Below are 15,359 nucleotides of genomic sequence, written 5' to 3' on the forward strand. Positions count from 1 at the left end.
AGAAGACAGTGATGCCTTGGTTGAATAAAATGCATTTTTGAACAGAAAATTTTTTCATTTGGTTTAGAAAAACTCAAATTGCAAACAAACTCTGCAAGTATTATAAAATTTAAAAAACAAAATGTTGTGCTCTTGCTAAAATGTCTGAAAATTATAATGGTACCTTTGTTTAAAGAATATATATAAAAAAAATTGCAATTTACTATTCTTGCCACTAACATCATGATTTGCATACCAATAAAAAACTCATTTAAAATTATGTAACTTCAATTATCTACTGATCAAGTTCAGTGTCATTTTGTATGAAGACATTAAATTCATTCACTTCAATCAACTTCTGTCTCTCAGTATCACCCTGCATGGTTTCCTTGGCGATTTTTAGGAGTCCATAGGTGAGAGGACCAGTGTTTATGTCCGTGGTAAACCATTTGAGAGAAACATGTCAAATGGTAATTTTCTAGATTCCTTCAGCGTATCATTATCTTGCAAGATCATATTTTCATCTGCAACAAATACTGCAGAAAAAGATCCAGAGGTCATAGTGTGGAAAGGGAGAATAAAGAAAAGTTATTTATTAGTTCCCATAATAGAAGAACTAGAGGACACCAAATGAAATTAACAGATAGCAGGTTTAAAACTAATAAAGAAAGTTCTTCTTCACACAGCATGTAGTCAACCTGTGGAACTTCTTGCCAGAGGAGGCTGTGAAGGCTAGGACTATAACAGAGTTTAAAGAGAAGCTAGATAATTTCAGGGAGGTTAGGTCCATAAAAGGCTATTTGCCAGGGGATAGAAATGGTGTCCCTGGCCTCTGTTTGTCAGAGACTGGAGAAGGATGGCAGGAGACAAATCGCTTGATCATCGTCTTCGGTCCACCCTCTCTGGGGCATCTGGTGCTGGCCACTGTCGGCAGACAGGCTACTGGGCTAGATGGACCTTTGGTATGACCCAGTACGGCCTTTCTTATGTTCTTACATTCTTATAGTGGACCACAAGCTAAATATGAATCAACGGTGTTACACTATTGCAAAAAAAGCAAACATGATTAAGGGATGCATTAACAGGAGTGTTTAAGGAAGACATGAGAAGTCATTCTTCCGTTCTACTCTGCGCTGACTAGGCCTCATTTGGAGCACTGTGTGCAGTTCTGGGTACCACATTTCAGGAAAGATGTGGAGAAATTGGAGAGGGTCCAGAGAAGGGCAACAAAAATGATTGAAGGGCTAGAGAACATGACCTATGAGGGAAGATTGAAATAACTGGATTTATTTAGTTTGGAAATGAGAAGAATGAGAGGGGACAAGATAGTAACTTTCAAATATCTAAAAGGGTGTCACAAGGAGGAGAGAGAAAAATTATTATCCTTAACCTCTGATAGGACAAGAAGCAATGGGCTTAAATTGCAAAAAGCGAGGCTTAGGCTGTCAGAGTAGTTAAGCACTAGCATAAGTTGCCTAGGGAGGTTGTGGAATCACCATCACTGGGGATATTTAAGAACAGGTTAGACAAACATCTATCAGGGATGATCTAGACAGTGCTTGGTCCTGCCATGAAGGCAGGGGGATGGACTTGATGATCTCTCCAGGACCCTTCCAGTTCTACTGTTCTATGATTCTATGATCTTTGGACCACTCAAAACCTTTTTGCTATTTTACCCAGGAACAATATCAGCCTAACCAGCCTGGAGATCATAGAATCATAGAACACTAGAACTGGAAAGGACCTCGAGGGGTCATCAAGTCCAGTCCCCTGCCCTCACAGTAGGACCAAGCACTGTCTAGATCAGTGGTCCCTAACCTTTTCAGGTTGGCGGGCGCCAGGGGGCGTGGCCGTTCGCCCGCCGGGCGCCAGGGGGCGGGGACACTTGCCCGCCCGAGGGCGGCACCCCCCTAGCCGCATGTCTGGGGGCGGGGCTCCCCATAGCCGCACGCCCGGGGAAGGCGCCCCCTGGCAAGCGCCGCGCGCCCGGGGCCGGCGTTCCCCCCGTAAGCGCCGCGGGGCCAAGGCCAGCGCCAGAGCCAGCAAGGGCACGCGCGGTGCGCCCGGGGGCGGGGCCAAGGCCGGCGCCGGAGCTGGCAAGGGTACGCGCGGCGCCGCCGGGACCGGCCATGCGCCCGGGGCTGGCACCTGCCAGCCCAGATTGCTCCGCGGGCGCATGTAAAGAGCCCGGCGGGCGCCATGGCGCCTGCGGGCACCGGGGTGGGGACCACGGCTCTAGATCATCCCTGACAGGTGTCTGTCTAACCTGCTCTTAAATATCCCAGTATATCCCATTTAGTCTTGTTAAATACTGTCAACTTCTTTCCAGAACTCTGAATCCTCCCATGTACTCCATTTTCTTAAATGTTATCAGTGGCTCATGACAGCTACTTTTTAAATCACCATGTTAACAGTGAACTTCAGACCAGAGAGAAAATAGCAGGCAGCTCGCAAGCACTTGTTTTGTAAACATGGTACACATTTGCCACCTACTGGCTATAAATAAATTCAGAGAAATTCTGATAACATAAATGAGAAACCTACAGTATTACAGCATCTTCATTACTAGTTTTATAGTTATGAGTATTTTTAATAAACATCACATTTATATTTTTCCCCGATTTCACCCTTCTAAACAAGCCCAACTGAAAAAGGAGGCAAGTAATGTTTGCACAACAGTGAACTGAAACAAGACAAGTGTTGAGGTTGCCTTTTTCCTGGTCTGGCACCCTCTAGTCCTGGTCCATCCCGATTTGCTGGATCAGGTCGGGGGGAGGGCGTGTCCCCTGCCACTGGCTTCCCCTCCCTGTGGCTAGCTCCGCTCGGGTGCACTACCACTCGGCTCCAGCCTGCAGGGCTTGGACTTGGGCTCCACCCCACAGCCACTGACTGGCTGGGGCTCCCCAGGGACAGAGCTCACTAACCACCGCCACAGCCCTGCTTCTCCCCCTGCTCAGCAAGGGCTCCCTAGAGATGGGAATCGCTGGCTGCCCAGCTGCTGCTGTTCTGCCTGGCCAGAGCACTCTGGGGACAGAGCTCCCCAGCCACCACGGCCCCACTTTTCCCTCTCTCGGCTGGTGCTCCCTGGGAATGGGACTTGCTTGCTGCCCTGCTTCGGCCGTGCCTTGGGGACGGGGCTCGCTGGCTGCCCTGCTGCTGCTCCACCTGGCTAGAGCTCTCCGGGGCCGGGACTCGCCAGTTCCGCTGCTGTCCCATCCAGCCAGGGCTCCCAGGAACAGGGCTCGCAGCGGGTGCACACTCCTGGGCATCAGGGCGCTCTGGTTCAACAACATCCATGTTCTGGCCAGACCAGAAAGTCCCAGATTTAGGAGGTTCAACCTACAGCAACAGTGACTCTCTAAGACCTTATAAAACTTTTCTGGTCTCTTTCCTCTGTAATTTATTCAGTTATTTTTAGATGTAAGTGATTTCTGTACTTTTTTTAAAAAATATATATATATTCACTAGAGAGAAACAAGAATTTATTATGTGAATAAATTTTTCAAGACCATTCATGCTTTTATAGATCTTAACCTAAATTAAATGACAACTGCATTTCAAAGTAAGGTCACATAACGTATCCCATCTGATGAAAGCTAGATTCTTAGTGCCAAGTGAAAGATGTTCAGATGTCCGGGTAGAATGGTAGAGACTGATGTTACTTTTCATAAATTCATTTACCTGCCCTCAATCTCCAAGATGTTGTTATGGATCATTTGCAGAAAAAAATCAAACAGGCTGGAGCTTGTCTCATTTAAAGAAAGGCTCTAAAGAAATATAAAAGATTTTATCCCAATATGGAAGAACAAGTTGGAAAGAAACATTTTGTACTTTAAGCATATTTTTATATCAGTTTAAAGCTATTAAAAGTGTATTATAATTAAAATTTAAGATTCTATATTTAAAAATGCAACACAGATACATTTGGAATTCACAATTTCTCCAGTCACTTGGGGTGGGTCAACAGCTCCAGTGCCGGCCACTGACAGCTTCAGCCCTAGCCACAGACAAAGGGCAGCCCCAGCCACTGCAGGAGATCACAACAACTCCAGCCACAGCCTCTCCGTGAGCAGGGACCATCCTAGCCATGGAGGCTGACAATGCCTCATCCCATCAGGCCCCTGATGTTCCCAGGATTATGTGCATTGCTGGTGTTGCTCTAGAAGTAGCATCATGTTGGACTTAAAATGCTTGTATATTCAGAGCCTTTTTACAATTTATTTATTTATTTGCATACTGCCAAAATTACCCTGAGAAATAAAAGCAAGAGAAAGGAAATGACATTTTTAAAGAGCTTAGATTTTAGCAAAAGTTTAACAGAATTCCCTAGGAGAGCAAAAAGCCACTCAATAAGCCCCTTTCTGAATATCAAAAGCCTGCCACAAGCAAAGATTTAAAAAGGTCACAAGAATCAATAAGGGAAAGTGCTAGGCAATCTAAAGAAAGGAGGCACTACCAGCTCCCATTCTAATATCTGAATTAAGAATGACCTTAATTGGATTTCTCTCTCATGTTTCATAACAGTTACCTGTTCAACCACTATGGCATTTTGTAGCAATGTACTCTCTTGCAGATGGGATACAAATAGTCTCATATGGGATATAAAATCCTTGAAAGTAGAAACCTGTACACGAGGAGTAAACAAATGGTAAAATTCAGCAAAAGATGTTTTTGTTAACAACAATCAATAGTCCTTGCAAGATGGGAAAATTCCAAAGAAAAGCCAGCACAGTAGCATTTAACTTCAAGAGGAAGTACACAAAAATAATAAAGCTAGTTAAATGGAAATTAAAAGGAACAGTCATAAGAGTGAAATGCCTGCAAAATGCATGGACACATTTAACAAACACTGTAACAGAGGCTCAAACTAAATGTATACCTCAAATTAAAAACATAAATTAAAAAAAGGAACCAAAAATGCCACCAAGGCTTATGAAGTGTAAAAGAGGTGGCTAGAAAAACAAAAAGACATTGTTTGAAAACTGGGAGTCAAATCCTACTGGAGGAAAGAGAAAGGTGCATAAACTATAGTGAATCAATAGTAAAAGTATAATTAGGTAGGCTAAAAAATATTGAAGAAAAAAATACTGTTAGTCTGTAACAGCAGGAAACCTGCCAAACTGTAGGTGGGACCATGAGATAACTGAGGTGCTAAGGGAGGCATCAAGATAGACAAGGCCATTGCAGAGAAGTTAAAGGAATTCTTTGCATTGAGTTTCACTGCAAGAGATGTAAAGCAGATTCCATATCTGAGCCATTTGTTTTCAGGTGAAAATTTGAAGAATTAACCCAGATAGATGTGTCAAGAAAAAAGATTTTGAAGCAAAGTTATAAATTAAACAGTAACCAGTTACCAGGACCAGATGCCAGTTCTGAAGGAACTCAAATATGAAATTGCAGAGCTCCTGTGTTATGTAACATGAGCTTAAATCAGCCTCTGCATTGACAGTTACAGGCAGGTAAGCCTAATGTCAGCATCCGATAAACTGGTTGAAACTATGGTAAAGAACAGAATTATTAGACACAATTTGTTCAGGAAGAGTCAACATAGTTTTTGTAAAGGTAAATCATGCCTCACCAATATATTAGAATTCTTTGAGGTGTCAATGAACATATGGACCAGGATGATCCAGATACTATATTACAGGTTGAACCTCTTTAGTCCAGCACCCTTGGGAGCTGACCAACCAAACCAGAAAATTTGCCGAATCACAGGAGGTCAATATTATGAATGGGTCTCTTTATTTTTATTTCACTGGGTGAATAAATGGAACTACACTTGCAATGCTGCTTAATAATGTATGGCTGTACTGATACACCCTATAAAAGCCTATGCCTTGCCAAGGCTGATCAGCTTTCTTCATAACGAAGAATTCATGTTGTTAAACAATTTTACTGTATTGGCACAAGAAAATAAATAGATAAAACATAAAAAACATGTTTATGCTTAGAAGCATTATCAGCACTTCCTCTGCTTGCTGGGCTCTGAGAAGACATACAGGGGTATTGTAGAATTCTGTGGTATTTTTTAGCTCTGAAAGCCAGGACTAGTGGCTTTAAACAAAATTTAGGGGGCCATGAGAAACCACACCCACAATAAGCAGTCATCCGTCTAAATAAAATCATGCTGGACCACGGATGTTGCCAGATCAGAGAGTGCCAGACTAGAGAGGTTCAACCTGTAGATATATTTGAAATTTCAGAAAGCCTTTGACAAGATCCCTTACCAAAGGCTCAGAAGCAAAGTTAGGCAGGTCCTGTCATGGATCAGTAATTGTTTAAAAGATTGGAAATAAAAGAATAGAATAAATGGTCAGTTTTTACACTGGAAAGATGTACAGTAGACTTCCGATAATCTGGTACCCTTGGGACCCAAGGGGTACCGGAAGTACTCCAGAGCGATGCTGTGACAGGTCTGCCGGGACCCGCACTGCGTGGGGGGGGTCAGCGGGGAACGGCGCAGGGAAAGGTGAACCCTCCGCCTTGTTGCAGGGAGGCGGTGGAAGCCTCGCACAGCCGGCTTGCAAGCGGCGGCGGCGGAGAGGAGGCAAGAGGCAGGCAGCTGTTTAAGGCAGGTGGACAGAGGTGGAGAGGGGGTTAGCGGGGAACTCTGCCTGCCTCTCACCCCCTCTCCACCGCCACTTACAAGCCGGCGCAGGGCTTCCACTGCCTCCCCGCAACACAGCGGAGGGTATTCCCCTCGCTGTGCCGTTCCCCGCCAACATCGCTGCCCTCCCATCCCCCGCCCACCTGCCTGCCTTAAACAGCTGCCTGCCTTTCGCCCCCTCTCCTCCGCCGCCTCTGGGCAGCTCCAATTGTCCAGCTGGCCGGAGCACTTCCGGCTTCCACTTGGTGCTGGACTATCTGGAGTGCCGGACAATTGGAGTTCTACTGTAAATAGCAGAGTCGTCCTGAGGATCCATACCAATACCAGTGCTGTTGAACCTGTTGCAAATTGTTTATGAACAAGGGGTAAACAGTGAGGTGACACAGTCTACAGAGGATATAAAATTACTCAAGATAGTTAGTCCAAAGCTGCCTGCAAAAGGATCTCACAAATCTGGTTCACTGGGCAATAAAATGGCTATGAAATTCAGTGTTTGAAAACATAGTACCAACTATATATACATATAAAATGATGGGATCTAAATTAGATGTTAGCATACTAGAAAGAAATCTTGGGATTCTTCATGGCTAGTTCTCTAAAAACATCGGCTCAATGTGCTGCAGAAGAAAAAAACCTAACAATGTTAGGAACCATTAGAAAAGGGACAGATTACAAAACAGAAAATAACGTCATTATATAATTCCATGGTACACTCAACACCTTGAATATTGCATGCAGTTCCCATCACCCCATCTAAAAAAGGATATGTTAGAACTGGACAAGGTATAATGAATGAAAACAAAAATGATAAAAGGTTTGAAACAGTTTTCATATGAAGAAAGATTAAAAAGACTGGGATTGTTCAATTTAGAAAAGTGATAAGTAAGGGGGATATAACTGAGGTCTATAAAATCATGAATGGGATGGAAAAAGTAAATATGGGAGTGCTCTTTGCCCCTTCAAATAACACAATAACCAGGAGTCACCCCGTGAAATTAATAGTCAGCAGGTTTAAAACTAACAAAAGGAAAGTGCTTCTTTACACCACACAATGCAGAGTCAACCCATGGAATTTATTGCAAGGGAATGTTGAGAAGGCCAAAAGTATAGCTGGGTTCAAAACGGAATTAGATGAGTTCATGGAGAGTAGGCTCAACAATGGCTTTTAGCCAAGGTGGTCAGGGATATAACCCCATGCTCTAGGTATCCCTAACACTTACAGCCAGAAACTGGGACTAGTTGACATGCAATGGATCATTTGATAATTGCCCTGTTCTGTTCAGTCCCGCTATAGCATCCAGAACTACTGACTGCCAGAAGACAGGATACTGAGCTAAATGGACCATTGGTCTGACCGAGCATGGCCACTGTTGTGTTCAGTAGGCCTAATTCTGTTGTGCTATATTCCAGCTCATTAACTTAACAGTCATTAAAATGGAATGGAGTCAGCCCAGATATGGTTTTCATATCACAAAGCAGACAGTTTAAAGTACAGCACAAGTATTGAGTTACCAAAATCTTGCATCATACTGTGACAATGTGTAGGGGAAAAAACAGCTACATTGTAAAGAAGTAACATGGATTTCTCTTACTACTCGCCCTCATGGCTGCTCAGAGGAAGGGACAGTATAACTGTTGGGAAGGCCTGGGGAATGGGCCTTGTCTCTTCCAGCAAGTTTCCAATATGAAGTATGGATGTGCGTGTGTTAGAACTGAGTGCAAGTATGTGCTTTTTTTAAAAAAATTAGAATGTCCATGTATGCAATAACTGGATAGTTAAGCTAAGGGTTGGCAATTAAAAAAGAATGAAATGAATATGTTCCAAAGCAGAACATTGATAACAACAAGAAATTAGCCACTCATACATGTCTTCTGTAGTATTTTCTGATTTGTCCATTCATGTTAATCTTGATCACTGCATAGCGCCGTATGAAATAGACTGTTTTTTTCTCAGGATCCAGGATTTGTGAAATGACATCCACAAGTTTATCATGAGGAATAGCATCATAAGCCCCAGTCACATCAGCCTGAAATAGAAAAAAAAAAAAAGACTCAGGGGAGACACATACTATGCGACTGTAAGTGCCCTTATAGGCATATAAACAAAGCTAAAGGAAAAAAAGACAAAAACAGGGGAGCCAACAGCTGCACCAGGTTGCTGTGTGGAAGGGGGGTACTCAGCCCTTCACTTCCCCAGTCAAGTGTAAGAGCCACCTGGAGCATGCTGTGTGACACTCCAGCAGTGATTTATAAGGCTCCATGTGCCACAGATGCTGCCCTGGCAGTGGCCAGAGCCCTGGGTCCCTTTGAATCACCAGGCCCCAGGGAAGTTGTCTTCTCAGTGCCCCCCACCCCCGCTCACCCCAGCAAACCTGGACAAAAATGCCCAGAAAATATTAGTTTGCTCAGGGCTGTAACAGGCCTGTTGTGCCATTTAGTCCATTCCCTTATTCTGACAAGTGGGGATGCCCAAAACATCTGCTTCCGCTAAGTTTAAGCTGTTATTATAAGGGGAATGATAGTGATCACTATGTTTAGGTTGCTTAACAACTTCTATATTGTGTGTGCATAAAAAGCAGAATTACGGTTTCAAATGAAACCTTAACTCTAACATTTCTGAACTTTCCAGTGCTTGGCTGTGCATTCTAAATGACTTTACTGTAATCATGTTTGTATGGGTTGTTACAAATGTCTATCCATTTCAAAGGTAAGCTTTTAAGGCTCCTCTACTAGCCACGAGCTGGGTGTGCAATTGATTTTCAGCAACATCTGATGTTTTCAATGCAACCCAGGGAGCAGCTTTCACTGGATTTTTCTGTTTTCTTAATGCTGATTTTTTCCCAGTGAGAGGAGTGTTTCATTTCTTTTCTAGAATATTTGAATCAGGCAGTAGTCAAACTATTCAGATTATTTGTACTGGTTTAATAATTTCTAGCATTTTTTGTGTAGGTGTGTGTTTGTGTGGATTTTATTTTCTTCAAAATATAAGTTCAGAGCTTGGGAAAACTTGCCAGACAGGTGGTTGATGAGAACAGTATCTCTGTAAACAAAATGCTAATGTGAAAGCTGAGTGGGCTGAGTGAAAGTTATAGATGAGTGAAGTTCAGAAGCACCATTCTGGTGGGAAGGCCAGACTGCTTAGCTTCATCTCTGCACTTGACTCTTCCTCAGAGACTGGTTTGGGAGGGGAGGGAAGCGCTGTCTCTAACTGTTAAATCTTGTGGATAAATGTGCAGCTTCTCCCATCTGCCTACCTTCCTTTTCCTATTGGAGGTGTGACACTCAAGCGCACCCATTAGCCTCATGGCTGCTACAATTGTAACCCAATGTGTGTCTTTGTTTCTCTTCTAGTGGCTGGTCCACTTAAGAGATTAAATAACTAAGACTACGTCTACACTGCTGGCTTCTTGCGCAAGAATGGCTGTTCTTAGGCAAAAACTTGTGGAGTGTCTAGAGTGCAAGTGCATTCTTGTACAAATAAATTTACAGTGTGGAGGCAGGAAAAGAGAATAAGGGAATTTGTGTGCAGCCATCTTGGTCTTGTTAACAAGAGAGCAAGAGTCAGGCTAAGTCTGTGGCCTGACAACGCGAGATCTGTAATTAGATGCTGCCTTCGCCTCTCGCCTCCATACGGAGATAAGGATAGAATGCTGACTCTGGTAGGGACCTTGAGATAAGGAGCATCTGGGTGGAACTAAATAACTGTTAGCCATTGGTGTTTGTAATGGGAAGGAGACTAATTGTTATTGTTATTATATTTAATAGACAGTATATAAACTGCTTCATAATTGCTTGTATTCGAAGATCTGCCTCGGAGGGGGGGCTTCCCCCCCTGTCCGAACCAGTTTTTCCCTTGCTGCAGCTCGTAATAAAACTGCCTCTGGCTACTTGTTGCTTACAAACTCAGAGTGAGGACAATGTTTTCTTCCACAACAGTAAAGCGTCGGAACAGAGGGCATCTTGCACAAGAAGGCAGTGTGGACAGGCAACAGGGGTTTCTTGCGCAAGAACACCCCATGGCTAAAATGGCCATCCAAGCTTTCTTGCGCAAGAGCGCATCCACACTGCCATGAATGCTCTTGCGCAAACACATCTCTTGTGCAAAAGCACATGGCAGTGTGGATGTGCTCGTGCACAAGACCTTTTGCACAAAACAGTTCTTGCGCAAGAAACCTGCAGTACAGATGTAGCCTAAGAGAGTCACTACTTCAGTTTAAGTGGAAGAGGTTCATGCTTTTAGTACTGAAGGGGTTATAGTCAGCTACTTTGGTAACCCAAAGTGAGAGTTATATCCCAATGATCCAGTGAGATTAGGGGCTCATCTCTTCCTTCCTAACCTCAATTTTCAGCCATCCTCTCTTGTGAATACTTTCTTTGTTTGCCTCCGGTGCTTCTCACTGATTTCTCAAGCAACATCCCTACTGTACAAAAAGTTTTGAATAGCAGAAGTGAAACTGACCCGACAACAAACTTTATTTGGCAGTGTTTGATGCACAGCAACTGTCTGAAAATTCAGGGTGACCTTGGATAGGTCAGCTTCATGGTCAGAGACAACTCAAAGAAAAGAGCAGCCCCTCATACAATAAAAAAGATTCATTGTTTCACACAAAAGTTCAATATGAGAGATGGAGAGAAAAAATAATAGAAACATACCTTCACATAGTAGAAACAAGGTATTCCATCATTTGAGTCAAGAACCTCAGAAACAAACTTTCTCCATACTTTATATATATCATCTTTCCCAAACACTGAGGATCCCAGGAGATGGGGGTTTTCAGTTCGTTCATAATTCAGAACACTAAATAGATTTTTAAGTTGAGTGTTGAAATAATCAGCCTATGGGAAATTAAAAGCCAAACTCAGAATGATATATTTCATCTTCAATATGTAGATTTTACTTACAGGCAAAAAATGAGCACTCGGTGCCCTAATAATTACTGAAATCACACTGAGTTAACAACAGGCAAGCAGACAAAGTTGAGTCACATCTATACTATCCTTTCTCTAGTGAACTGTATATAAACAGCTTCCATAATGCTTTAATGATCATAGTCACAGACTGCCTCAAAACATGGTCTTTTATAAAAACACATTTCACAGCAGTGTAACATATAGATCAAACATACCCAAAATCCTTTGATAGTCTCTTGCAACTGTATTCAGCAAAGTCAATGGATTTAAAGATATGCTTTGCCTCTTGCTCATTGCATAAATTATCTTGTCTGCAATGTGAAATCTAGCAAAATACCAATTCCAGTCTACGCACCATGAAGCTATTTCACAGCTGAAGTTCTCTAGTTCACTGAAGCAGCGGTATGTTGATGAGCTCCTGCAATCTTTGCTACTTTGTTCCTTCTGCAACTGTTCTTTTCTGGCACGAGTTTACTAGACTGCAGGGCTGTTACTAACAGGTAAGGCTTGAGTATCAGATACTGACTATCTTACTTCTCTGAGAAATATACACCAGATGTGTTCACTATAAGATTCTTTATTGGACTGCCTGGTTAACTTAAATAAATATTTTATATGTGACACCAGCTAGTGGCTAGGCAGCATAATACAGGTTGGCATTCTGGTAGAGGATGAACCTCCCTAGCCCAGCACCCTCAAGACTGAAGGGATTTGCCAGACCAGAGGAGGTCCCTCCCTACATGGCCCGTGCTGTCCTGCTGCCCCCAGCTAGGGCTCCAGCCTAGCCCTGTTGCTGCCTGCCTAGCCATGGCTGTCACTGGGGTCAGAGCTCCACAGCGAAGGACAGAGCTCCCTGGTTGCCACCGGGGCCAAACCTCGGCAGCAAGGACCAGAGCTCCACGGCTGCCGCTGCCATCCCAAGGTGCATAGCAGCCAGGGATGCAGCTCTTTGGCTGCTGCTACTGGTCCCCAGCTTCTGCCTGGCTGCAGGGGCTAGAGCTCCCTGCAGCACCGCCCGCCCCGGCTCCCAGCTGAGTCTCCGTGCCCCCACTGCTGCTCCTGCACCGTGGCCTGACCTCCCTATACCTGGTCTCTGTGGTCCAGGAACATCCGTGATCCAGTTGCCAGACCAGAGAAAGCCGGTTAAGGGAGGTACAACTTGCACATATGAGTTCTCCATTCTAACACACACACATATACATCAAAGGTTTTAAACAGGTTTGTTAAAAAAAGATAAAGTTGGTTGAAAATATCCGTAATATTTTTGATCCACTCGAGAGCCAAACATTTAAAAATTCAAAATGTCCTTCTGTAATTTGGTCTGTTGCTGTACTGGCTAAGACCTGTAGTGAACAGTCAGAAAACAAGTTGGATGACAGATCTAATGCACTTTGAAGAATATAACTGAAAATCTTACAGACCCATATAGGACTTTTGAAAAGACTGTCCACTTTCCCAAAGGATTCAGATCTATTAAGAGACCTTCTCAGAACTTAAAAAATCTAATGTAAAACTTCTGAGCCTATAAATCCACTCAGTCCTCCTCCTTGTTCAGTTAATCACTCAGATTGGTTGAACAAGTTTGTTTACATTTACAAGAGATACTATTGCCCACTTCTTGTTTACAATGTCACTTCAAAGTGAGATGCCACTGGCATATAACTTTCTTTTTTGGTGTTTTGGGCTCTGTAGTTTCCGCATCTATAAGTTGTTCTTTTGGGACTTCTGAAAACAAGGGCCTCACTTAATCCTTTTCATGTTTTGGAGGGCACTTAATACTCTTAAACATCAAGTAGAGTGCTGTAGCTATCTTTAGAAATCTCACATTGCTACCTTCTTTGCATTCTGTCAAACCTGCAGTGAAAGAGTTCTTAAAATGAAAAACATGTGCTGGGTCATCATCCAAGATTGCTATAGCATGAAATATATAGCAGAAATTGGGTAAAACAGAGCAGAAGACATACAATTCTCCACCAAGGAGTTCAGTTACAAATGTAATTAGCACTTTTTAAAATGAGAATCATCAGCATGTCCTCCGGAATGGTGACCAAAGCATGAAGGGGAATATGAAGGTTTAGTATATCTGTCATGTAAATAACTTGCAACACCACCTACAAAAGTCCCATGTGAATGCCTGTTCTCATTTTAAGTGATATTATAAATAAGGGTAAACTTAAAAAACAACAAATGGTCTAGTATCACTTTATAGACTAACAAAACATATAAATGGTATAATGAGCTTTTGTGGGCACAGCCCTCTTCTTCAGATGCTCATAATACCATCTATATGTTTTGTCAGTCTATAAAGTGCTACCAGACCATGTGTTGTTTTTTAAGTTTATCCTATACAGACTAACTCGGCTACCCTCTGAAGATTATAAATAAGAAGTGGATCAGCATTATTTCCCATAAACAAACGTGTTTGTCTTCTCAGTTGGCTAAACAAGAAGTACGACTGAATGGACTTATAGGCTTAAGTATTATACGTTTTTGTTGAGTGCAGTTAAATAACAAAAAAAACAACTACATTTGTAATTTGCACTTTCACCCTAAAGTACTTGTATGACATGAGCTAAATATTTTCTTTTATCATTTTTACAGTGCAAATATTTGTAATTAATAATAATATAAAGTGAGAACTTTGTATTCTGTGTTGTAACTGAAATCAATATATTTGAAAATGTAGAAAACATCCACAAATATTTAAATGGTATTCTATTATTAACACAAAATTTATCATAATTATTTTTTCTAATCATATGATAGCTCTAACATACACCCTTTGGTATTAGTTGCAAGGTGACAATGAACATAAACAAATTCAGAATATAGTGACCTTCTTGTCTCTGCTTTTCCTGCTCATTATTTTTGCTCCAACAACACTGTCAACTTTTACTATAGGTCGCAATCCATTTGGTTTAGGGATGAACCTAAGTTTTGATGCCATAGGAACATATTTCTTCTGCTGTATTTCTTCAATCTCCTCTGCAGATAATGCACGAAGACGCACTTTAGCAAAATGATTTCTAAAATAAAAACATACATTAAGTTTAAAAGGACTTAAATGCAGTGAGTTACACATTTTGTCTTCAGGGCAAAGTTTTCCATTTCAGAAAATAATCACAGATATTCCATGGAAACCACCTTAACAATGACTAATCCAATACATCAGATTATGATAAAACCATTATTCATAACCAAAAATGTGCATCATTTTTTAAATTAACTGTATTACTTAATTTTGTAAAATAATGCAAAAATAAAGTTTACATTTCTGCTGGTCGCTACCCAAATTAGCAGCAATAAAGCATGAGATCCAAATTTAATGTAGCAGATGAAAATGAAACTATACCTCCAACGCAAGTAGTGAAATATATTTGGAAAGCCTGGAATATTTCTACTGAAATAGGAAGCTAGATTTTTCATCTCCTTCAAAATGACAAGCTGTAAACAAGGTTCAGATTTAGAAAGGGCTTTTTGAAGAGCAACAAAAGATTAAAGTCATCCATCTTTCTATAAAAGGACCATTCTTTCAACCCAATGGTCATTATTATTTATTTTTGTCCCTTGCCCACTCGCCAGTGAAATTCTGGGCTTCATTTCAAAATGTATCAGTTTATCAAGACAAAATTCAGCACCAAAATTAAACAGAATCAGCCCAATGGCCAAATCCCTGTGCTTGTGTAGTCTATATATAGGAAGTCATAGGAGGCAGAGGTGACCAAAAGGAAGACCTATACTTCCCCTCAACCTGCAAATAAGATATGGAGTATTAACAGAGTATCTACTGCTACTCTACCCCACCCAGTTTGTGGAGGGATTCACAGGGTGCAGGTTCCCATTCAAGTAAATGGGTTTGTAT

General features: G+C 42.0%; 1 protein-coding gene across 4 annotated transcripts in view; it reads right to left on the reverse strand.

The window, feature by feature from the left end:
- The window catches only part of TERT (telomerase reverse transcriptase), a 54,959-nt gene that overhangs the window by 23,419 nt on the left and 16,181 nt on the right, over positions 1-15,359 (reverse strand). For 3 of the 4 annotated variants that reach the window (XR_012901816.2, XM_075921515.2, XM_075921516.2), the window contains exons 4-8: positions 14,334-14,523; positions 11,240-11,422; positions 8,452-8,613; positions 4,508-4,603; positions 3,661-3,746 (exon numbers count right to left, since the gene is read on the reverse strand). Coding sequence is in view for 3 of the 4 variants with exons in the window: in XM_075921515.2 (XP_075777630.2) it covers positions 3,661-3,746; positions 4,508-4,603; positions 8,452-8,613; positions 11,240-11,422; positions 14,334-14,523 (717 nt within the window). In the remaining variant the exon portion in view is untranslated. Of the gene's footprint in view, positions 1-3,660; positions 3,747-4,469; positions 4,604-8,451; positions 8,614-11,239; positions 11,423-14,333; positions 14,524-15,359 lie in introns of all 4 variants that reach the window. The other variant, XM_089776450.1, reaches the window with a different exon arrangement.

Source organism: Pelodiscus sinensis, chromosome 2 (assembly GCF_052426305.1).
Source record: "Pelodiscus sinensis isolate ZL-2025 chromosome 2, ASM5242630v1, whole genome shotgun sequence".
Lineage (NCBI taxonomy): Eukaryota > Metazoa > Chordata > Testudines > Trionychidae > Pelodiscus > Pelodiscus sinensis.